Here is a 26279-nt window from a genome sequence, read left to right as displayed (position 1 = left end):
GCTTATAGTGTGTTAAATTATGAGGGAATTGACAGGGTGAATGCACAGCATCTATTTCCCAGGGTAGGTGAATTAAGAGCCAAATGGCATAGGTTTGAGGAGCTAGAATTATTAGGAAAGATTAAATAGAAATCTGAGTGGTAACTTTTTGACATAGAGTGTTGGGTATATGGAATGAGCTGCTCAAGGAGGTAGTTGAGGCAGGTGCTATAACAACATTTAAAAGACACTTAGACACGGGGAATTTGGACTAGCGTTGATGGGGCATTTTGGATGGGTTGGTCTGAAGGACCTGTCTCTGTGCTGTATGACTCAGTGACTTTAATAATACAGGCTGGCAATGACATTTGAGGCTCCACATGGTTCTTAGTTAGAAGGGTTGCAATGGTCCAGAAATTACTTTTGTGGTTCCTGAGCGCTATAACACAAGTTACTAGTTTGCTCTGCAGAAGCTAGTGCTTATGATCTGATGTTGTGAGTTCAAAACCATTCATGACAGCTCGGGATTTAATCAACTGTTATTTAAGAACCATCCCATTCCAAGATAAAATGTCAGAAAGGCTCAACACGGAATTCCACATCTCTGTCCTCAGCAGCTGAAGTCATGGCGGAATTATTAAATACAGAGGTGAATAAAGAAGATGGAATTTTATGTATCAAGTGGCATCATTTCCTAATCCCAGTCCAAGGAGATAAATTACAATCTCTAGTGGATTACGAGACAACAAATTGCTCACAGGTCTGGCCTTCATTCATTACTGATCTGGGTTGACACAATTAAAGTAGGGGGGTTTGGTTTATTGGTCCTTTCATTAAGGCAAATGGGATTAACCCAGAATGCAAATGACAATTAAATGTATCTTGTATCTTGATCAGCATGGGCAAGGTAGGCCGAAGGGCCTGTTTCCACTCTGCACAGTTCTATGACTCCCTAATACAAGCATCATGTCTTCTCGATGTCTGCACCTCTGTGATCCTGGAGACTCCTCAACAGGAGCAAGTGAAAATGGGTTAGCATGTATGATGAGTGGGTCTGAACTACTGGGGTTAAGAAAGATGAGGGAGAACACATTGAAATTTACCGAATAGTGAAAGGCCTGAATAGAATGGGTGTGCAGAGGATATTTCCACCAGTGGGAGAGTCTAAGACCAGAGGGCAAAGCTTTGTAATAAAAGGACATACCTTTAGAAAGGAGATGAGGAAGAATTTCTTTAGCCTGAGGGTGGTGAATCTATGAAATTCATTGCCACAAATGGCTGTGGAGGCCTTGTTCTTAATTAGTAAGGGTGTCAAAGGTTATGGAGAGAAGACAGGAGAATGGGGTTGAGAGGGAAAGATAGATCAGCCATGATTGAATGGTGGAGTAGACTCGATGGGCCGAATGGCCTAATTCTGCACCTATGACATGAACATTCAAAGTTGGTTTTAGTGGCAGTGGGGAAAGAGGTTGGTCTTAATTCTGGATGTCCAGGCTTTCAAGCTCCTGCATCTTCTCCCAGAAGGTAGAAGAGATGAAAAGGGAATGGCCAGAGTGGCAGGTAGTAACGCAGCAGGTCAGGCACCATCTCCGGAAAACATGGATAGGTGATGTTTCGGATCGGAACCCTTCCTCAGACTGATTGTAGGTGATGCGGGAATGAAAGCTAGAAGGGTGGAGGGCAGGACAGAACTTGGCAGTTAATAGGTGCACACAGTGTGGGGGGGGGGGGGGGGGGGGGGGGGGGAGAGGTTTAATAGGCAGATGGCTGGACTAAGCAAAGAGATGAATTGCATGGAGGGGGAGTAGCGAAAGAGCAACTCACAGAACTCCAGTAGGAGAGATTAGGAGAACCAAGCATACCTTGAGGAGATTTCAAAATGTGGAAACAAGGAGCTGCTGCTGCTGGTTTAGTAACAATGATACCACCAGGTCATCGGTTTCCAGGCTTTTTGCCATCAGATTGGATGGCACTAATCCCAGCTGTAACATCTGTTGCATCGGAGGCTTTAGGGTTGCTTAATGATGGCTAGTGCCATTTTATACCTCCATAGTATTACCCCTCTGGGGTTCAGAGTGCCCTGGCCTGTAAGTGCCTGGTGGCACAGCGGTAGAGTTACTGCCTTACAGTGCCAGAGACCCAACTACGGTGCTGTCTATTACACAGTTTGCACATTCTTCCTCCAACCGCGTGGGTTTTCTCCAGGTGCTCCGGTTTCCTCCCACATTCCAAAGATGTGCCAGCTTGTAGGCTAATTGGCTTCTGTAAATTCCCCCTTGTGCATAGGATGCAAAAACAGGTATAACATAGAACTACTGTCTGGGTGATCGTTGGTCAGCGTGGACGCAGTGGGCCGAAGGGCCTGTTTAGGATTTAGTTTATTGTCATGTGTACCGAGGTACAGTGAAATAAACAAAACTAATCTATTTCCACACTGTATTTCTAAAAATATATATTTCCTTGCAATGAAGAAATATATTTTGTAATAGGTTTGTATTGGATTGAAAACATTGACTACAAATTTCTACCATCTGGAGTCAATTCCATTGTAAATACTTATTCCTTAACTTCAAATGTTCAGTTAAGTTCATCCAAAACCTCCAGCACTATATTAGAACAAACTCCTTAACTCTTTGTGTAGAAACGAAGAACTGCAGTTGCTGGTTTACAAAGAAGAACACAAAGCTGCAGTAATTGAATGGGTCAGGCAGTCTCTCTGGTGACCATGGATAGGTGACATATTGGTCGGAACCCTTCTTCTGTAGAAGGCTCAAAAGGGTCACCTCACATGTCTTTGTTCTTGAGTCAAACGCGTCCTTCTGAATCCTTATACGAGAAATAAATTTGTCACATAAATTTGAACTTGAACTTGAGTTCTTGCCCCTTCTGCTATTGGGAAGAGTTTCTCTTTGCCTGCGTAGAACAGAGAACAGTACAGCACACACTGTTCGGCCCACGATGTCCGTGCCGAACATGATGCCAAATCAGACGTATCCCATCTGCCTGCACGTGTTTGTCCATTCCCTGCACATTATGTGCCTATCCAAAAGTTTCTTAAACACCTCGATCATATCTGCTTCCACCACCACCCCACATTGTGTTCCGGGTACCCACCACCCTGTATAGAACTTGCCCTGCTCATCTCCATTGAACTTAACTCCTATGACCTTAAAACCCTTTAGTCTTTTACATTTCTACCCTGGGAAAAAGATTCCGAATGTCGACCCAATATATGCCTCTCATAATGTTATACATTTTTTATATCAGGTATTTCTTCAACCTCTTATGCTCCAGGAAAAAACTATCCAAGTTAGTCCAATATAGTTAATACCCACTAATCCAGGCAACATCCTGGTAAACTTCCTCTGCACATCTTCCCTGCAATAGGATCGGGGCCTTTCTACAACTACCTGACAGTTATATAAGACGTTGGTGAGGCCACATTTAGAGTATTGTATTCTGGTTTGGTCACTATGTTACAGGAAAAATATTGTCAAGCTGGAAAGGATGCAGAGAAGATTTAAAAAGGTGTTGTCAGGACACGAGGGCTTGAGTTATAGGGAGAGGTTGGGCAGACGAGGACTTTATTCCTTTGAGTCCAAGAGGGTGAGATTTTGCAGTGGAGCAGTGAAATGGAAGGCAGAAAAGGTAGCACAGTGGTGGGAGCTGCTGCCTTACAGCGCCAGAGACCCGGGTTCGATCCTGACTATGGGTGTTGTCTGTATGGAGTTTGTGCACCGCGTGGGTTTTCTCCGAGTGCTCCGGTTTCCTCCCAGATTCCAAAGATGTGCAGGTTTGTAGGATAATTGGCTTCTGTAACTTGTAAATTGTGCAAGTGTTCACTGGTCAGCGTGCTTGGTGGGCTGAAGGGCCTATTTCCACACCGTATCTCTAAGGTCCAAAGTCTAAAGAATTTCCCAGCTCAAGACATCGAACCCTAAAATATCGACACAAGGAACTGCAGAACCTTTCTTACCCCACTTGCCTGTATCGACCTATATCTTGCCTGGCATTGTTACCAGGCAAGATATACCATCTCTTTTTCAGCTTTATCTCCCCCCATTGCAATCAGTTTGAAAAAGGGTCCTGATCTGAAATGTTGCTTATTCACATCCTCCAGGAATGCTGCCTGACCCACTAAGTTACTCCAGCACTTTGTGTTCTAATGAAATGATCCACAGCTAATGCGGTCAAGGGCTTGGAAAAAGCCGTTTTGTTCTGGGTGTGGCATTGTGGAATATAATGGAATCTCTGCAAATCATGAAATTGCAAAGGGAAATAGTTTAATTTATTGTAATTGTCATGTGTATCGTGGTACAGTGAAAAGTTTTTTTGTTGCATGCTATCCATTCAGTGAAAAGATTAGACATGATTACAATCAGGCCACTCACAGTGTACAGATACAGGATAAAGGGAATAACATTGAGTGCAAGATAAAGTTCGATTAAAGATAGTCCAAGGGTCCCCAGTGAGGAAGGTGATAGAAATGAAGAACTCAGATGGAAGGTCAGGTCCCATTCATTAGCTGATGATAGGATAGTTCAGTTGCCTGATAACAGCTGCAAAGAAACTGTGCCAATGTTTGATCCAACAATTTTTATTTGTAGGTAATATTATTTTCTTTCTTGTTGATTGATAGCATGCAAGACGGTGCTTGTGAGCATGCCGTTCCCCTCTCTCAGATGCTGAAGGAAGCTTACTCATCTCGACAAGTCCCGCTGGACACTTACTGCGACAGCATGATGTCGGAGTCTTCATCGCACGACATGTACTTTGACTCTCTCTCAGACTTGCACGAGGATGGCCTGGCCGGCAGCCCTGTCCTGGATCTCTCGGCTTTTCTCAACCAGGAGGAGATGAGCAAGAGCCTGGACCTGGCCCGGGTGGCCATTGCTGAGAGCACATCAGAAGATGCCGAGGAGCCGGCGCTGGAGGACATCTCCCCCTACCTCCGCCTCCGCCCTCCCATCGGGTTGCCGGCGCGTCCGAGCGGCCTCTCCTCCCCTGGGATCATCGGACGGCCAGAGCCCTCCAGCAAAAATGCCGAGGTGGACGTTACTGGGATGTCCCGCAGCCCGCGGAAGACCGGCACGCCAAAGCCCCCCAGCTGTGAGGTCTTCCTGGGAGAATCGGACTCGCACTGGGAAACCTCCTCCCACAAGCCGGATCCCACCCACAATTCCGTGCCCATCGTCCAAAGCCAGAATCCTCCCAGGAATGAGTTCTGCAACAAAGCAGTCTCCTTCATTGAGGAGCTATCGTCCATCTTCAGGACCGTCCGTCCTCGCCACTCGACCCAGCAGAAGAACAAGACCAACGAGGGGGACAGCTCATCCCCGGACAGCGGCTACCTCTCGCCGAAGAGCCACAGTAAAATCGCTGGGGAAACGGGAGCCGCGGGGTCCAGTCTGCGTCCGGCGCTCGACTCTGAGTCCGGCGTCAAGAGCTGCTCGGCGGAGCAAGAACATGATACCGAGGACAAGACGGCAGAAGGAGATCTGCCCGGCACTGCTGGTTCAGCCCCCAGATTTACCCAGAAGTTGAGGAGTCAGGAAGTCACTGAAGGAAGCACGGTGCGACTGGAGTGTAGAGTCTTGGGGAACCCTCAACCTCTGGTCAGGTAAGTGTGGGCTAGGTCCTGCTGCAAATATTGTTGGATTCATGAGGATGTTACAGGACTCGGGGACCTGAGCTATAGGGAGAGGTTGAACAGGCTCGGACTTTATTCCTTAAGGCACAAGATGATGAGGAGTGATCATATAGAGGTGGATAAAATCATGAGAGAAATTGAGAGGGTAAATGCATTATATTTTGCCCAGAGTAGGGGAATCGAGAACCAGAGGACAAATGTTTAAGATGAGGGGCGTACGATTTAATAGGAACCTGAGGGGCAACTTTCTTACAGAAAGGGTAGTGGATGTATGGAACGAACTACTGGCCATCCGTGCAAAGAAGTTGAGGCAGGTACTATCACAATGTTTATAAAACATTTGCACAAGTACATGGATAGGATAAGTTTATGGGCCAAACACAGGAACTAGTGTAGATGTGGCATGTTGGTCAGCGTGGACAAGTTGGCCCAAAGGGCTTGTTTCCACACTAGAACTATGTTGGTGGGACACACTATTATTACCATGTAATTCTCGGGAGATGTAGCGGTGAGGTACGAGATATGGTCGATGTTTGGTAAATGCATTTCCTTCACTTACCAAATAACATCTCAATCATTCCCTTTCTGAGAGTCAAGAATCAAGAGCGTTTAATAAGATTCACACAGCACAAAAACGGGTCCTTCGGCCCAAATCGTCCATGCCTAAGAGGCGACACGATGGCGTAGTGGTAGAGTTGCTGCCTTACAATACAGAGTCACAGGTTCGATCCTAACTATGGGTGCTGTCTGTACAGAGTTTGTAAGTTCTCCCTGAATAGGTTGTCCCTGGGTGCTCTCGTTCCCTCCCTCATTCCAAAGTTGTGTAGGTTAATTAGCCTCTGTAAATTGTTCCTTATCTTGGTTCTTGGTTCTTGGTTTCTTGGTCCTCCAAATTATTCCAAATGGAATTTAAACTGGAGGTGGTACCTCATGGTGGTACCCCATCTCCCCCCCCCCCCCCACACCTCTCCCTCCTCCCTCCCCCTTCCCCCTCTCTCCTCCCGTCCCCACCCCTCTCTCCTCCCCCTCTCCATCGCCCTCTCCTTACCCTTCTCCCCTCTCCTTCCCCCTCCTCCTCCCCTCCCATCCCCCATCCCTACCCCTTCCCCCTCCACCCCCCTTTCCCTCTCTACCCCACCCCCTTCCCTCTCCCCTCCGCCCCCTTCCCCCACCCTACCCTCTGTCCCTCTTCCACCTCTCCCCTAACCCTCCCTCCCCACTCTTCCACTTCTCTCCCACTTACCCCACCCCTTCTCCCTCCCTCCCCCTCTCCCCTCCCCACCCTCTCTTCTCTCCCCCTTCTCCCCTCCCATCCCCCCCCCTCCCTCCCCCTCACCACCAACCCCCCCCTTTCCCCTACCCCTCTGTCCCTTCCACCATTCCCCTATCCCTCTACCCCTCCCTCCCTACCCACTCTTCCACTTCTCTCTCCCTCCCCCCCCCTCCGACCTCTCCCCTCCCCACTTCTCTCCCCCCTCTCCCTCGTCCCTCTTCCCCTCTCCCCCCCCCCCTCTCCCCCTCCCTCCTCCCCTCCCCCCCCCTCCCCCATCCCCCCCACACCTCTCTCCCCCATCCCTCTCTCCTCCCGTACCCCACCCCTCTCTGCTCCCCCTCTCCATCTCCCTCTCCTCACCCCTCTCCCTCACCCCTTTTCCTCCTGCAGTCATTCACAATAATAATAAATAACATAACATACAATAAACCCAGATTAACATCCACCACAGTGAGTTCACCAAGCACCTCCACACTGTGTAGGATAGAACAGTGTACATGGATCGCTGGTCTGCACGGACTCAGTGGGCCAATGGGCCTGTTTCTGTGCTGTATCTCTAAACTAAACTAGAGCAAGTCTCTCCATCTAAGCCAGTTACATGTGCTTGTGTTTGGCCCCTTAATCTTATCCATGTTACTGTCCAAGTGTATTTTAGTGTTTCATTATAATATCCGACAAGGGAACTATGAAATTCTTACTTGTTGCAGCATAACAGACCCGCAACCACAACGCACAGAAATATATGATTATAAAACCCCCAGCTGCTGGAGAATTTAGCAACACGTATAAGGGCACTAGGGGCAATTTACAATTTATACCGAAGCCAATTAACCTACGTAGCTGTTTGTGTTTGTAGTGTGGGACAAAACCGGAGAGCATGGAGAGAACCAAGGTGGTCATGGGGAGAATGTAAAAACTCTGTACAGACACAACCCGTAGTCAAGGTCTCTGGTGCTGTGAGGCCTTGACTACGGGTTACTACCTTGTTTGAAGGACACATGCCAGATGGTGGATAATAAAAAGCAGACAGAGATGTGGTCCAGCACTGATTCTTGGAACAAAGACATGCAGCTTTGTAAACCACAAGAAAACAGTGCTTCATAAACTGTGAAGTATCTGTTGACAAATTTACTTTACCTTTTGTAAAACGGAGTATATCACATCAAGAATAACACCACTGTCCTCCTCCACTTCAAGATGAGACAGCTTTCTAGGACTTTGGTTAGGCCGCATTTGGAGTATGGCGTGGTCACCCAAATACAGGAAAGATGGGGAAGCTTTGGAGAAGGGTGCAGAGGAGGTTTACCAGAATGCTGCCTGGATTAAGAAGGTATTAGCTACAGGGAAAGGTTGGACAGACTTGGATTGTTTTCTCTGGAATGCCAGAGGTTGAGGGGAAACCTGAAGAAGTGTATAAAATCAGAGGAGGTGAAAATAATGTAGACACAGAACCTATTTCTCCAGGGTGGAAAAATCAAAGACTAAAGGGCATAGCTTTAAGATGAGGGGGGACAAACTTTAAGAAGGTGTGCGGGGCAAGTTCGTTACCACAGAGGTTGATGGATTCCTGGATTGCGCTGCCAGGAGTAGTGGTGGAGGCAGATATGATAGTGGTATTTAAGAGACTTTTGGATAGGCACATGAATGTGCAGGGAATGGAGAGATATGGATTATGTGCAGGCAGATAAGATTCATTTATTAATGTTCAAAATGGTCAAAACATTGGGAAAATGATTTTAAGATGAGAAAATTATTATTTATTAGCTTTCAGCACAGATATCTTTCTTGGCATCATGTTCGGCACAGACTGTGGGGCAAAAGGCCTTTTCAATGCCAAGAAATGACTACTGAAATCTCGAGCAAATAACGATCTGTTGGAGAAACTCGGTGGGTCAAGCAGCATTTTTGTTTAGTTTAGAGATACAGCACGGAAACAGGCTCTTCGGCCCAGCGAGTCCGCGCCGACCAGCGATCACCCCATACACTAGCACTATCCTACATACTAGGGACAATTTTCAATTTTTACCGATGCCAATTAATCTACAAACCTGCATGTCTGGAGTGTGGGAGGAAACCAGAGCACCTGGAGAAAACCCACACTGGTCATGGGCAGAACATACAAACTCCGTACAGGCAGCACCCGTAGTCAGAATTGAACTTGGGTCTCTGGCGCTGTAGGGCAGCAACACTGGGGGTTGTAGATTAGGGAGGTGGGTGACTCAGTGACATGGGCTGTTGTCTGAAAGTCCAGAGGCAAGCAGAAGCTACGAGCAAGGCTTTATCGGTTCCCTGACCCTTTTACAGAGGACAGTTGGGGAAATATCCCTAAAGATTCAATCATTGTATCAGGCAGCTGTTAAAATTTGAAGAACAAAGCCAATAAACATGAATGTTATATGTTTTGAAATCATTTTAAAACTTTCTGCCAAGATATTTGCAGCTGCTGACGATTTAATATTTTTCCTACAACATGTGCTTCACTACACTCTATGTATGTAAAACTTTATTTTCCGATGTGCTGCCCTTCCTGTTCCTTGGTTCCCAATGCTTGCTCCCAATCGCTTCTTAGGATGCCCTGAGCTAGTGGATTGAACAGTCTTGGTTCTAAAGGTTTCTCAATGAGTATGAAATGTACAGTGTCTGCCAACACTCTGATATCACCTGGCATTGCTGCCCGTACATGGAGTGAACACCAAAGCAATCGTTAGCTGTGTGTATGCCTTATCACCTTCTGATAAAGAACGTTTCCTTTCTGCTTTCTCATCAGCATATTCCACACGACATGAATAATCTGAATTCCAGCCTGAATATTGATTACCGAATACCCATTTTTCCCCTTCCTCCTATATTCCTCCCTTTTATTGACAATTCTCATATCTTTATCCTTATCTCACACATTTCCATCTCTGGTCTTTGTCCACCCATCTGTCTATTAACCCCCCCACCCGCCTCCCCCCTCCTCACCTGTATCCACCTATCGCTCACTAGGTTTTGACTTTCAGCTTCCTTCCACCCTCCCCCCCCTCAACAAAATCAGTCTGAAGAAGGGTCACAACCGGAAAAATCACCTTTTAAACTTTATTTTAGACAGTGGTGCAGCAGTAGAATGTCCATGCTGTACGTCACTCTCGGGATTGGGTGAGAGGGGAGGCAAGGTGTACCAGGCTCTTGTGTTGAGGGAGGATCAGCAACTCCTGGTTCCAATTCCTTAATTACATTGATGAATGCCAGCGAGAGGAAAACTCAGCTCACACTTCTGAAATATTAATGATCCTTCCATTTGCCTTTTAGTTTAATATAGTTTTTTATTGTCACTGAGGTACAGTGAAAAGCTTTTGTTTGCGTGCTATCCAGTCAAAGAAAAGACTGTACATGATTACATATAAGCCATCCACAGTATACAGATAAAGGACATAACATTTAGTGCAAAGTCTAGCTGTTGTGGTGGATTTAAGTCAGGCGTCAGTCTCAATGACTGAGCTCATCGCGATTCTGCATGAAGGACCGCCGCTTCGCACAGCGAGGTTGGAATTTTAGATTAAGTTCATGTTCATAAATTCTACAAGCAGAATTAGGTCATTCGGCCCCTAAAGTCCACTCTCATTCAATCATGGCTGATCTATCTTTCCCTCTCAACCCCGCTCTCCTGCCATCTCCCCATAACCCCTGTCCCCCATACTAATCAAACTATATAACACGCGTGATGTAAGAAATTCTGAAAATTATAGGAAAGATGAGAATTTGGATAGGTGACATTTTGCGTCGGGACCCTTCTTCGGACTGATTGGATTGGAGTGGAGGGGTGGTGCGGGGAATTTACTTTTCGTTTCGTTCAGAGATACAACATGATAACAGGCCCTTCGGCTCACCAAGTACACGCCGACCAATGAACACCCACACGCTAGTTCTATCCTACATGACGTCAGGTCGCGGGCCTGCTGCAGCCTGGAGCTTACCTGGATCGGGTGCTCTCCTGTACTTCCAGTATTTGTGGGTTGTGCAAAAGAATTTCACTGTGCTGGCATATGTGCCAGTAAAAAACCATAAGCCTTTGAAAAAAAAACACTTAACATGCTGGGGGCAGTTTACAAAAGCTAATTTACCTACAAACCCACATGCCTTTGGAATGTAGGAGGTAGCCAACGCAGTCACAGGGAGAACGTACAAACTCCGTCTCGACAGCACCCATCGTCTGGATCGAACCTGGATCTCACGCACAGTAAGGCAGCAATTCTATTGCGGGGCTAGAACTGAGAAAAATAGAACAATTTCTACAAGACACACAAATAATTCAATTCACACAAACATCCATCACAGCGAATCTCCTCCTCACTGTGATGAAAGGCAAAGTCTTTTCTCTTCCCTGTGTTCCATTTTTCTCCCGATTTTAAAGCCCCAGGCGGGCGATGGTAAGTCCCACGGCCGTTAAGGCCGTGCTGGGCGATGTACGGCCCCGCTACAGGTCTTAATGTCTCAATATGGGAGCCCCCGGCGGGCTTTGGCATGTCCCACGGCCGTTAAAGCAGCGCCGGGGTGATGTAAGGCCCCGCTCTGGGTCGTTCCAACCCCGCGACATGGGCGGGAGGAGTTGCGTTGTGGGAGCTCCGAAAAGCGGTCTCCCACCAGGCACCCACGAGCTCCTGATGTTCCTGTCCACTGGGCCTGCGGCTGGAGCCTCCCAGTCGGGCCGCAGCAGCGAGCCACCACCGCTCCCCACACTCCGCCAGCCCCACAATGGTGAGTAGTCTGCAGGCTGCCCGACTGGAGCCCCCAGGTCGTTCCGGTTGGAGGCCGCTCCACGGTGCTAGGCCCCAACAACAACGGAGACCAGACCGAGAAAAGGTCAGGTCTCCTGTGCAGGGAAGAGATTTTTAAAGTTTCTCCCCGCCCCCCACATATACACAGTTAAAAACAGTATAAAAGAACGCAACAACCACACTTAACTGGACAAAAAGATAAAAAAGACAGACAGATTGCACGGGCCGCTGCAACGTCAGTCGCGCCGCCATTCCTCACGTCAACGTGCGCGACGCATGCTTTCACAGTGACTCTCAGAGAGTAGGCTTGAACTATCTGCCTGTCAAAAGAGATGGTGTTGAGTTGCATCTTGCTGGTTTTAAATAGGCACGGAACAACTCCTGTTAAACAAAAATGTCTTCACCACCTGTCTGCATGGCTCACTCACCCAGCAATAGATCAGACAACATGGCAAAGGGTCAACAATTTGCTTTCTCAACTGACAGGTCTTGCTGCTCTGAATCAAAATGTTTTGTGTTCTAATCGCACTCCTGAGACTTTGGCTCAGAGGTTACTGTCCGTTGGCTTGGGTGTCCCCACCTGACCCCACTTTGTAGAACACACAAAGTATTCCTTCCAAGACCACAAGAATTTGCAGAGAATCGTGGATGCAGCCCAGACCATCATGCAAACCGTCCTCCCTTCCACTGACTCCGTCTACACTTCACACTGCCTCGGCAAGGCCTCCAGTATAATCAAGGGCCAGTCTCACGCTGGTCACTCCCTCTCATCCCACCTCCCATCAGGCAAAAGGTATAGAAGTTTGAAAACGTACACCTCCAGGATCAGGGACAGTTTCTTCCCAGCTGGTATGAGGTAACTGAACCATCCTATCACCAACTGGAGAGCAGTCCTGACCTACCATCTACCTCATTGGAGACCCTCGAACTGTCTTTAATCGGACTTTACTGATCTTTATCTTGCACTAATTTCCTTTTATTATTTCCTTTCCATTATTTCCTTTTTTCCTGTATCTGAACACTGTGGAAGGTTTGACTTTAGATATACAGCACCGAAACAGGCCCTACGGTCCACCTAGTCCACACCAACCAGTGATCACCACATCCACTAACCTACACACACTAGGGGCAATTTTACAAATTACCAAAGTAAACTAACCTACAAACTTGCACGTCTTTGGAGTGTGGGAGGAAACCTGAGCACCCGGAGAAAACCCACACGGTTACAGGGAGAACTTACAAATTCCGTACAGACAGCACCTGTAGACAGGTTTGAACCCGGGTCTCTGCCGCGAAAAGGCAGCAACTCTACCTCTACGCCACTGTGCCACCCGTGATCGTAATCTTGTTTTGTCTTTTCGATGACTGGATAGCACGCAACGATAAAGCTGTTCAGTGTACCTCAGTACACATGACAATAATAAACTAAACTAAAAGAAAGTAAAAAAGAAATCCAATATTAATCTCTCTGAATCATCACAATAAAAAGAGATAGTCATGCCATAGAGTCATGCAGCACAGAAGCAGACACTTTTCCCAATGCCTACATGGTTCCAAAGCTAGTCCCATTTACCTGCAAATCGCCCATTTCACTCTGAACATTTCCTGTCTATATCTTTTTTAAATGTTGAGAAAAACACAATGTACTGGAGCAGTGTGTATGGAGTATGCACGTTCTTCCTGTGGCCACGTGGGTTTGCTACGGGTGCTCTGTTTATTCGCATCCCGTAGCCTTGCAGCTTTGGCATCTGCAACATTTTACTCGGGGTGTAGGGAGTGGAAGAGAAAGTGGAATAACATGGATCGTGTGAATTGATGGTCGGCGTGGACTCGGTGGGCCAAAGGGCCTGTTTCCATGCTTCATCTTATAGTCAATCAATCAAACATGTTGTTTAATAATGAGTCTGAAGAAGGGTCCCAACCCGAAACGTCTCCTACCTGTATTTCTTTTCCCCAGAGATGCTGCCTGACCCGCTGAGTCACTCCAGCACTCTGTGCCTATGTTGCCTTGCCACATTGTCAAGACAGTGCCCTCAATTGGAGAAATAAGGAACTGCTGATGCAGGTTTACAAATGCTGGTCTGAAGAAGGGTCTCAACACCAAAATGTCACTATCCATGTTCTCCAGAAATGCTGCCTGACCCGCCGGTTTACTCCAGCACTTTGTGCCCTCAATTGGACCCTGGTTAAAATAGCCAACTGTCCTTACTATCCGGTATGCGTGAACAATGTTGCCATTTGAATCTTTGCTGCTGCAGCCTTTAAACTGTGTCCAGATGGCACTATTTCATCGGAGCAATTGATGGCACAGATACACTTTCATTCTGCCAATTGTTTAAGTGTTGGGCAGTAGGTGGCGCTGTTGCCTCATTGTTCCAGCGTCCCTTCACATTCCCACTCTGACCTTTCTGTCCTGGGCCTCCTCCGTCAAAGATTATATTAAAAGACTATAATCTTTGTCCTCCGTTGTCAGAGTGAGGGAACACGCAATTTGGAGGAACAGCACCACATATTTCACTTGGGCAGCTTACAGCCCAACAGTATGAACAGTGATTTATCTTATTTCAAGTAACTCCTGCATTCCCTCCCCCCCCTTTGCTCCGCAACGACTGCCACTTTGCCCCCCAACGACTGGCCCCCAAGACCAAGTCGTCAGCCTGCACGTGATCCATATTCTTCCATTCCCTGCATATCCATGTACCTATCTAAAAGTATTTTAAATGCCACTAGCATCTCTGCCTCAACCGCCAACCCTGACAATGTGCTGCAGGCATTCACCACCCTCTCTGTAAAAACATTGCTCTGCACATCTCCCTTAAATTTTACCCCTCTCACAACAAGTAAAACAGTGCAAAGAACGACATACCAGAGTGCAGAATATGGTGTTACAGCTACAGAAAAAGTGCAGGTTAAAAAATCATAATCAATCACCAACAAAACCTGGAAGGTTAGATTGCATGGGATCCAAGGAGAGATAGCTGAATGGATAACAAATTGGCTCCATGGAAGGAAGCAAAGGGTGATAGTGGAAGGTTGCTTCTCGGACTGGAGGCCTGTGACTAGTGGTGTGCCTCAGATTCGTTGCTGGGCCTGTTGCTGTTTGTCATCCACAATGATTTGGATGAGAACATACAGGGCAAGATTAGCAAGTTTGCTGATGATACTAAAGTTAGTGATTTTGCAGGTAGTGATGGTTGTGAAAGATTGCAGCAGGATCGCGATCGATTGGCCAGGTGGATGGAAGAATGGTTGTTGGAATTTAATATAGAAAAGTGTGTGGTGTTGCATTTTGGGGAGTCGAACAAGGGCAGGACCTATACAGTAAATGGTAGGACTCTGGGTAGTGTTGTAGAACACAGAGACCTAGGAGTACAGATGCAAGGTTCCTTGAAGGTCGAGTTGCGGGTAGATAAGGTGGTCAAAAAGGCTTTTGGCACTTTGGCCTTCATCAGTCAGAGTATTGAGTATAGAAGTTGGGAGGTCATGTTGCATTGTATAAGACGTTGGTGAGACCGCATTTAGAATATTGTGTTTAGTTCTGGGCACCGTGTTATAGGAAAGATATTGTCAAGCTTGAAAGGGTTCAGAAAAGATTTATGAGGATGTTGCCAGTACTAGAGGATGCGAGCTATAGGGAGAGGTTGAGTAGGCTGGGTCTCTATTCCATGGAGCGCAGGTGGTTGAGGGAAGATCTTATAGACGTAAACAAAATCATGAGAGGAAAAGATCGGGTAGATGCACAGAATCTTTTACCCATAGTCGGGGAATCAAGAACCAGAGGACATAGGTTCAAGGTAAAGGGGAAAAGATTTAACAGGAATCCGAGGGGTAACCTTTTCACACAAAGGGTGGTGGGTGTATGGAACGAGCTGCCAGAGGAGGTAGTTGAGGCTGGGGCTATCCCCGCGTTTAAGAAACAGTTAGACAGGTACATGGATTGGACAGGTTTGGAGGGATATGGACCAAGCGTAGGCAAGTGGGACGAGTGTAGCTCCGATATTTTCGGCTGGTGTGGGCAAGTTGGGCCAAAGGACCTGTTTCCACACTGGATCACTCTATGACTCTATGTGCTGGACAGAGTTTCTTACACAGAGGGTGGTGAGTGCCTGGAACACACTGTTGAAGGCAGAGGCAGATACAATAGTGGTGCTTGAGGGGCATATAGATGGGTGTGCAGGGAATGGAGGGATATGGATTATGGGCAGGCAGATACAATTTGGACCTGGCATCATGTTGGGTGTGGACATAATGGGCGGAAGGGCTTGTTCCTGTGCTGTACTATTCTTTATTCTATGTTTTAGATGCCTTAATCCTGACAGATGCCTCGAAGTAGGGATGTGTTTAATTTGGTGGATTGGATGCAGATGGTTCCATTGTCAATTATTCACCTCTGAGACTGTTATGTTGGTGACAATTTGTGGAAGTCTACCATGGTGGGAGAAATGGAAATAGTTTCCACATTCAAACTGTGGAGGGCGGTATTGGCTTGGAAGACCAACCAAGAGTGAACAGTCCAGCTGAGAATCTACCAAATTCTATTCTATAAATATGTCTGGCAGCTTAACCATTGCACCTTTTGCTCGACTCATTGTGCTTCAGCAAGTCAAAGTATGTTTGCAAGAGGTAGTGGCGTATAGAAAGTGACTACAAGGATACAGAGGTTTGAATTGTTGAGTTGCACCTGCTTCCTAACGATATACTCAATGATTCAATTTAATGATTCAATGATTCAATTCAATTCAATGACACTTTATTGACATATATACCTAGGTACAGTGAAATGCTTTGTTTTGCATGCAACCTGGTAAAATCATACAGCAAACCACACCTAGGCAGTACACTAGAGTCGCCACAACGTTCCAAAAAGTTCATTGAATATTTTTATCTAGATAAAAGTGGCCCTTCAGCCCACAATGTCTGTGCTAAACATGATGACAAGATCTGCCTGCACATGATCCTTATCCCTCCATTCCCTGCACATCCATGTGCCTACTTAATGGTCCCTTATAGGGTTTCATCTTACAGAGATAAGATGTAGAAATAAGAACTGAAAATCCTGGTTTACAATAAAAACACGAAGGGCTGGAGTAACTCAGTGGGTCAGACAGCATCTCTATAGAACATGGATAGGCAACGTTTCAGGTCTGAAGAAGGATCCAAACCCAAAACGTTACCTATCCATGATCTGCAGAAATGCTGCCTGACCGACTGAGTTACTTCAGTATAACGATGAGATGGTCTTGGCATCATGTTCGGCACGGACATTGTGGACTGAAGAGCCTGTTCTGTGTACTGTTCTGTCTAAAGGTCGGATTTATCATTATGAAAGAGGAGGAAAGCTGGGTTTGATCCTGACTTCACGCGCTGTCGGTGAGGAGTCTGTAGATTACCCTTGTGACTGGTGGGTTTTCCCTGGGTGCTCCAGTTTCCTCCCACATTCCAAAGACTTGTCGGTTAATGGACTTCTGTAAATTGTCCTGAGTGTGTAGGATAGAATTACTGCACAGGTGATCGATGGTCGGCACGGACTAGGTGGGCCAAAGGTCCTGTTTCCACGCTGTATCTCTCAACTAAATGGAATGACGTAGAACTAGTGCAAACGGATGACCGATGGTCAGTGTGGACTCAGTGGACCGAAGGGCCCATTTCCGAAATGTATCTTGTAATCAAAAGCAACGTTGTGCCTTTCTCTAATGCAAGTGAACAACTTTTCACACCAGTGCTCTGACTCATGTGCAGATAAAGCTTTCCACGTATATTTAAACTCAAACTAGTAGGGTGATAAAGCGTAACCTCAGTCGGCCCGTTCTTCAAGATTACATGTTGTAAAATGTATGTGTGTCGCTTTTATTTATTAATCCTCATGCCTGAGATTCCTGGGAATTACTTTGCAGACTCTGACTCATCCACTTACTGTCTGACTCTTCCAGAGACTGAGCAGTCAACAAGAGTCAGTGGAGGTTAGAGTCTGGCTCTGTTCTGATGCCTCATGCTGTTTATTACCTTCCTCCCTGCTCCTGTGCTTTTACCTGCTACTGAAAACTATGCCTTGATGTTTTAACTCTCAGCTATGCTAGTAATCTCCCCTGTGACCTTGTCCTCCTATAATCTCCAGTCCTATCCAGACTCTGCTCTGCTCCAATTCCAGCATCTCGCCCAACCCTGAATTTAATCACTTCTTTACCAAAGGTAACATCTCAATCTGAAGAAGGGTCCCAAACTGAAACGTTACCAATTCATGTTCTCCAGAGATGCTGCCTGACCTGCTGCACTTTGTGTTTTTATTTTTGTTATCCAGCATCTGCAGTTTTCTTGTGTCTAACATATTTGTTAACCTTCTCTACACCCTTACCAATTTAAGGACATCATTCCTATGACTGGGTCACCACGACTTGTACAATTGTAACATAACCTCCCAGTAGCTGTATCAATGGAGACACAAGGGACTACAGATGCTGGAATCTTGAGCAAAGCACTAAGTGCTAAGTAACTAGGTCAAGCAGCATCAGTGGAGAAACATGGACAGGTGATATTTCTGGTCAGGACCCTTCTGCAGACAACTATTCCCTCCCTAGTTATCGTTTTAGTTTTGAGACGGCATGGCAACAGGCCCCTTGGACCATCGACTCTACTCTGACCATCAATCACCCATTCACACTGGTTCCATGTTATCCCACTTTCCTATCCACTCCCTACATACTCAGGGCAATTAACCTACAAACCCGCATGTCTTTGGGATTTGGGAGGAAACCAGAGCATGCTGTCACAGGGAGAAGGTACAAGCTCCACAAAGACAGCAGCTGAGGTCAGGATCGAACCTGGGTCTCTAGCGCTGTGAGACGGCAGCTCTACCAGCTGTGCCATTGTGTCGGTTTGACCAATCTCCTAAGATATTGTAAAATCTCTTGAGATTCTCCTTTACCTTATTTACCAAACCTATCTCATGTCTTTGTGCCTTCCAGAGTTCTCCTTTGTGCACTGCTAGGTGAAAAATATCAACAGACAATGGTTGCTCTGTGAGCTGGCATGGACTCAATGGGCCAACATGCCTCCTTCTCTGTCGATGGGATTGATAAACCTGGGTCTCTGCAGCTAAGACAGACACAAAGTGCAGCAGTAACTCAGCGGGGGAAAAAACGATGAGTGACATTTCGGGTGGGAACCAACCATCCGACTAAAAGTAGAGGGGAGGGGCGGGGATCTGGAGGTAGGAAAAGGCCAGAATATAGCAGGGGCGGCAATAGATGACCAAGGAAGGGTGGAGCCCATAATAACCCATTGTTGGCTGGGGAAGGGATGATAACGGATGGATACAGGGATGTGAACAGTGGAACTATTTGGATGACTGGGGTGGAGGAGGGGGGTAGAGAGGGAATGCAGAGGTTACTGGAAAATTTGAGAAATCAACATTCACACAGCTGGGTTGTAAGCTGCCCAAGCAAAATATGAGGTGCTGTTCCTCGATTTGGGTGTGGCCTCATTCTGCCAGTGGAGGAGGCCCAGGACAGAAAGATCAGTATGAGAAGGGGAGTTTAAATGTTGGATAACCGGGAGATCGTGTAGGCCAAGGCGGACTGGATGTAGGTGTTCAGTGAAACGATCGCCCAGTCTGTGCTTGGTCTCGCCAAGATATAGGAGCCCACAGCAACGGATACAGTAGATGAGGTTGGAGGAGGTGCAAATGAACCTCTGCCTCACCTGAATGGACTGTCGGACTCCCTGGATGGAGTCGAGGGAGGAGGTATAAGGACTCTGAAGTTAACTCAAGACCTACTGTACTAGATCAGCTCAGAGCCTGGAGCCAGGCCAGAGACCTGCTGGGTGACTATGCTGAGGCATGGAAGAAAATGTGTCTCAATGTGTTTACTAGTCAGTGGTTAAATATACCAGACTCTGGTCACTGTTGACTGTAATTAGCACATTAGCCAATTTGTTTGTGTTGTATTCCTATCTGGAGACACGGACGCAGAGTCGAAGGGTCAGAAAAACCCTTCAGCTGCAAAGGAAACCCCTTGGGCTCGACGTCCATGGTGGTCGAGAAAATAGTCCATCTTTGTTTAATGATACAGCGTAGTCCAAATCCCTCCATTAAGCCAAATTACCTGGAGAGAGGGCAGAGAAGATTTATGGGGGTGTTCATGTTCATAAATTATAAGAGTAGAATTAAGTCATTCGGCCTATCAAGTCTACTCCACAATTAAATCATGGCTGATCTATCTTTCCCTTTCAACCTCATTTTCCTGCCTTCTCCACATAACCTCTGACATCCGTACTAATCAGTTCTGAGGAGAGACTGTTTGAGCCGGGGTTGTTTTAGTTTAGTTTAGAGATACGGTGTGGAAACATGCCCACCGAGTCCATGCCAACCAACCATCACCCATAAACTAGTTCTATTCTACACACAGGGATAATTTATAATTTTCCGAAGCCTATTAACCTACAAACCTACAGGTCTTTAGAGTGTGGGAGGAAACCGAACCACCCGGAGAAAAGCCATGCAGGTCACAGGGAGAATGTGCAAACCCTGTTCAGACAGTACCTGTAGTCAGGATGGAACCCGGGTCTCTGCCGCTGTAAGGCAGCAACTCTACCGCTGCGCTACTGTGTCAACCTAAACTCTATGAATCTATGGCTCTACGGGGTTTGCGCCACCCATTAACTCTAATCCTACCGTAATCCATTATATTCTATTATTTTTCCATTAACTTTCTCAACACCCTAGATTTACCTAATCATCTGCACACTAAATAACCAACCAATTTAAACGGTTGTGGGATACAGGAATAAACAAGAGTACCTCAGGGGGAATCCCATACATTCGCATGGACCTTGCTCAAATTCCATACAGATAGGACTAGAGGTCAGGATCAAACCCAGGTCACTGGAGCTGTCAGGCAGTTTGTTCCAGACTTGGGGCGGCACAGTGGCACAGCTGGTAGAGTCGCTGCCTCACAGCGCAGCAGACCCAGGTTCAATTCTGACTAAGGGTGCTGTCTATACGGAATTTGCGCATTCTCCCTGTGACCACACGTGATTTCTCCTGGTGCTCTACTTCACATTCCATAGATATGCGGGTTTGTAGGTTAATTGGCCTCTGTAAATTACCCTCTGGTCTAGGGAATGGATGAGAAAATGGGATAACATAGAACTAGTGTGAACAGGCCTATTTCCATGCTGTATCTTTCAACCGGGTTTATGCCTAGGTTTAGAAGGAGACTATACAGAGAACAGAATATGGCTCTCAGCATCGTAGGACATCAGTTCCATAGACAAAGCCCAATGTTCATATTGGGGCAGAGATGAATTGCATAGTACCCTAACTTATGAAAGGACTGTCCCAAAGCCTGATAACAGAGGGGAAAAAGTTGTTCCTGAGTCTGTTGGCGCATGTTTTCAAGCTGATATACCTTGTGCCTGATTGGAGCAAGAGGGTGAGTGATTGCAACCTTCACGTGGTCCACCCTGTTTCAACCAATGCAATCAACCTGGCATGCACAATCAAATAAGATCAAATAGAACAAGTTGTCCGACAACTTTAGGCTGTGCATGCCACACGCAAGAAGAAGATAGGAGCAGGGGGATGGAGTGACCGGGATGGGACGAGTCTTTGATTATATTGGCTGCTTTTCTGAAGTAGCATGATGTGCAGATGGAGTAAATGGTGAGAGGTCTGCTCTGTGTGATTATTGACAATCAATCAATTTTCCCATATTCTCTCTCTGCCTCTTCTGCTAATTGCTTTGAATCTCTGCTCCCTGCTTTTGACCCTGCTGCTAAGGGAATCAAGTCCTTCCTATTTACTCTCTGGAAGGCATCACATAACTTTTAGTTTTTCCTTTTTTATTTACATCAACCAGTCCACTGGTGAAGTTAATCATAAGGCTTTTTGCACGCTGGCTTTATATACTCAGTGCCAGTCAGGGAACTGTGTATAGAAGTTGGGATGTTCTGTTGCAATTGTACAAGACGCTGGTGAGGTTGTATTTGGAGTGTCATTTTCAAATATGGTCACCCTGCTGTAGTAAAGAGTGCAAAGATGCTCGAAAGAGGGCAGAGAAGATTTAAGTGTCAATGATTTGATAAGTTTGGAGTCGCAGATAGGCCATACCAGTAAAGATGAGATTTCACAACTATTCAGTAGTTCTATGGTCATTCTGACTTTCAAAAATTAAATCCAAAGTATTAACTGAATTTAAGGACTTAAGGAGACAAAGTCAAGGTCAGGCTGCATTTCTGGAGAACATGTCCAGTTGAAGTTTCAGGTCTCCAATGAAGAATGGCCTCGATCCGAAACGTCACTTATCCATGCTCTCCACAGATGCTGCCTGACCCGCTGAGTTACTCCAGCACTTTGTGTCATTTTGTGTTATAATCTGCAGTTTATTTCTATTTAAAGACGTGAGTGTCTGAGCTGTACAGAAAGATTGGGCAGGCTAGAACTTTTATTCCTTGCAATGTACAAAACTGAGGTGTGATCTTATAGAGATGTATAAAATCAGGAGATGCATTGAATGGTTGAATGCTCACAATCTTTTTCCATGCGCTGGTGAAATCAAGAACCAGGTTTAAAGTGAGAGGTTAAAGGTTTAACAGGAACCTGAAGAGCAACTTTTTCAATCAGTGGGTGGCGCATATATGGAACGACCTGCCAGATGAGGTAGTTGAGGCAGGTAATATAATATTATTTGGGTCATTTGGACAGGTACGTGGATTGGAAAGGCTTAGAGGGGTGTGGGCAAAACGCTGGCAAATGAGGCTGGCGTGTTTGGCCCATATTCACCTGTACCTTTCCTATCCATCTTTGGGATGTGGGAGGAAACTAAACCACCTGAATGAAACCTACACGGTCACAGGTTTGAGTCTGAAGAAAGATCCGGACCTGAAGCTTCGTCTGTCCATTCCCCTCCACCGATGCTGCCTGACTCGCTGAGTTCCTCCAACAATTTGATATTTTGCCCAAGATTCCAGCATCTGGAATCTCGTGTGTCTTCACTCTCTCTGTCTCTCGCCTGATCAAACACAAGCCACACGCCTCAGCATGTCCGGTAACGTTTTCAGGGTGGCAACCCTTGCTGCCAGATGGTTGCGTGGACGGGCATTCGGCGTTTAAAGACTGCCGCTGTGTCCTGCTGCCCTATGCCACCTCTATTTCCAACACTTCAGCAGGAGTTTAGAATCCTGGAGGTCGACAGGAATGAGATTGCCGCTTGTCCAAAGCTCTGTCTCTGTGATGTTCGGGAGATGTGTTTTCCAGCTGTATCCGATTTCAAGACCAGTATGTCCTTACCTTTACTCTGTCAAAATCATTCATAATTTGGACCCCTTGGCTGCCAAGTCTTCTGCCAGACCTTTCAACATTTCCTAGCTTCTAATCCATCTTAATAAAAAGTATTCATCACTGGAAGGAGGCTGAAAACTCACCCCGAGGAGCAATTTAAGCCTTGGTGAAAAGTTTTAGAGCAAGCTTTATTTGATAAGATAGTCAACTTGGGACCGTCCTGCAGTTGTAGATCTGAAGAGACACGTTCAAGTTGTAGAGAGGAAGGATTTAGGTCCCATCTGCTTAAGCAGTCCTTTGGGATGGAGGTTGATTCTAGTTTTCGTAGAGTAATAGTCATGCAGCATGGAAACAGGCCCTTCAGCCCAACTCGTCCAATCACAATCACAATAATACTTTATTAGCCAAGTATGTTTTGCAACATGTGAGGAATTTCATTGGCCAAGTCAGTCATACAAATAAAAAGCCACGGAACACACAAAACACATCTTAAGATAAACATCCACCACAGTGACTCCTCCACATTCCTCTCTATGATGGAAGGCAAAAAAAAGTTAAATCTCTTCCCTTTGCTCTCCCGCAGTCGGGGGCCTGGAGCCCTCCGTTGACGGGATGTTCTTGACCCCCTTAGCCGGCGGCAGGCCCTCTGCGTCGAGGCAATCAGCTCCTGCATCGGGGGGGATGTCAGCTCCCCCGCGCAGGGCGATCAAACCCCACATCGGGGCTGGTCGAACCTTCCGTGACGTTGGAGCTCCCGACATCCACGGCCTCTCTCAAGACTGCGAGCTCGATGGTAAAGTCCGCAGGCCGCGGTTGGAGCGATCCCAGTCAAGGGATCGACTCCGATATGTCCACACCCCACAGTAGGGCCCAAGGTCAGTCCGAGGAGGCCTCCAGCTCCTTCAATGGTAGGCCGCAGAGTGACCGGAGAATGCGATCCGAACATTAATCGCATCTCCGGCAAGGGAAGAAACTAAATAAAAGTTTCTCCAAACCCTCTCCCCCTCCCCCTCCCCCTCCCCCTCCCCCCACATGAAACAAACCAGAGAACATTTACACTAACACAACACTAACTAAAAAATAAAAAAAAAATGAAATAACAAACAGACTGTTGGCGGGGCTGCCAATCGTGCGGCGCACTGGTGGTAATTTAGTCTCATTTGCCTGCATTTAACCCACATCCTCTAAACCTTTCCAATCCATGTATCTGTCCAAATGTCTTTATACCAAAAACCTGAGTAAAGGAACCATTGATTAGCACTGATTGGTCAAGTCATCGATCTGCAATCGGTTTACCAGAATGCTGCCTGGATTAGAGGCTATTAGCTACAAGGCAGGGCTGGACAGACTTTTATTGTTTTCTCTCGAGCATTGGTTTGGAATTTTGTCTGGAAAGTTGCCCCTCAGGTTCTTTGAAAGCATTTCCCTCTCACCTTAAACCCTTGTCTCTGCTTTGATTCCCCTACTCTGGGTAAAAGACTGTGCATTCATGCTACTAATGCACCTCATGATTTTATACACCTTATTAAATTCACCCATCCTCCTACACTCCAAGGAATAGTCCTAGCTTGCCCAATCTCCCCCTCTAGCTCAGACCCTTAACTCCTGGCAACATCTCTGTAAACAATCCAAATGTGTCTAACCCCCTTCTAGCCAATGCCCTCTAAAAAACACAATATTCTGCAAATGCTCAGTAGTATGAGGGGTAGCATCTTAGGAGAAACAAAGAATATTCTAAACACACGGTTTTGTGAATTAAACGATGGCTAAATATTCTCAGAGGTCTCTACGCATCAGGCAGCTAACGGCTGGTAGACCTTGGTCGAAATTAAAAGCAAACAACTGTAGATGTTGGAAATCTGATATCAACATAGAACATAAAACAGTATGGCACAGGAACTGGCCTTTCAGCCCACAATGCCGGAGCCCAACATGATGCTAAGTAAATTAATTTCCTCTGCTTGCACATACTCCATATCCCTCCATTCCCTGCACATCCACCGACCAATCTAAAAACCCTATCGTATATCTGCCTCCATCACCACTCATGATGGTATGTGTCAGGCACCCACTACTCTCCGTGCAAAAAACGTACCCAGCACATCCCTCCTAAATGTTGTCGTTCTCACCTTCAGGCTATACTCCAAAGTCTTTGACATTTCCACCCTGAGATAAAATTTAGACTGTCTACCCTATGAGAGAATGGAGCGGCTGGGCTTGTATAGAGATTGGAGCGGCTGGGCTTGTACACCCTGGAGTTTGGAAGGATGAGAGGCGATCTTATTGAAACATAAGATTGTTAAGGGTTGGACAAGCTAGAGGCAGGAAACATGTTCCCGATGTTGGGGTAGTCCAGAACCAGGGGCCAGTTTACGAATAAGGGGTAAGCCATTTAGAACGGAGACGAGGAAACATTTTTTCCTCACAGAGAGTTGTGAGTCTGTGGAATTCTCTGCCTCAGAGGGTGGTGGAGGCCGGTTCTCTGGATACTTTCAAGAGAGAACTAGATAGGGCTCTTAAAAATAGCAGAGTCAGGGGATATGGGGAGAAGGCAGGAACGGGGTACTGATTGGGGATGATCAGCCATGATCACATTGAATGGCGGTGTTGGCTCGAAGGGCCGAATTGCCTACTCCTGCACCTATTGTCTATTGTCTATTGAATGTCTCATCATTTTATATACTTCTATCAAGCTTCGATGTTCCAGAGAAAACTACCAAATCTTGCCCAATTTTGTTTAGCTAATAACCTCTAATCCAGGTATAAAAAAACCTTCAGAAAGTACTCAGCTGCACAGATAGCATCTCAGGAGAGTGAAAGAGCTCATATTCCTGTCACAAGGAAATGCAGATGCTGGAATCTTGAGCAAAACACAAAGTGCTGGCAGAACTCAATGGGTCAGGCAGCATCTGTGGTGGGAATGGACAGATGATGTTCGGGTCGGGAATGTTGCCAGTCCATTTCTCTCCACAGATGTTGTCTGACACATTGAGTTCCTCCAATACTTTGCATTTTGCTTAATATTCCCGACATTTTGACATTTCCACCCTGGGATAAAATTTAGACTGTCTACCCTATGAGAGAATGGAACGGTTGGGCTTGTATAGAGATTGAAGCAGCTGGGCTTGTACACAGACATTAACCTACAAACGTGCACGTCTTTAGAATGTGGGAGAAACCCGGGGCACCCAGAGAAATCCCACAGAGTCACAAGGAGAACGTACAAACTCCACACAAACAGTGCCTGTAGTCAGGATCGATCCCTGGCACTGTGAGGCTGCAAATCTACTGCTGTGCCACTATGCCGCCCACATTTTGTGTAGATCAACAAATTTAAGAACA

General features: G+C 46.4%; 1 protein-coding gene across 1 annotated transcript in view; it reads left to right on the top strand.

Annotated features, from left to right (window-relative positions):
- palld (palladin, cytoskeletal associated protein) overlaps window positions 1–26279 on the top strand; it is a 241572-nt gene that overhangs the window by 12620 nt on the left and 202673 nt on the right. The window contains 1 exon segment of the mRNA XM_055632345.1: window positions 4619–5599. Coding sequence (XP_055488320.1) covers window positions 4619–5599 — 981 coding nt within the window.

The sequence above is a fragment of the Leucoraja erinacea genome, chromosome 3 (genome assembly GCF_028641065.1).
Source record: "Leucoraja erinacea ecotype New England chromosome 3, Leri_hhj_1, whole genome shotgun sequence".
NCBI lineage: Eukaryota > Metazoa > Chordata > Chondrichthyes > Rajiformes > Rajidae > Leucoraja > Leucoraja erinaceus.
Note: the sequence above shows the minus strand (reverse complement) of the source record. Positions and strands in the feature narration are given on the sequence as shown.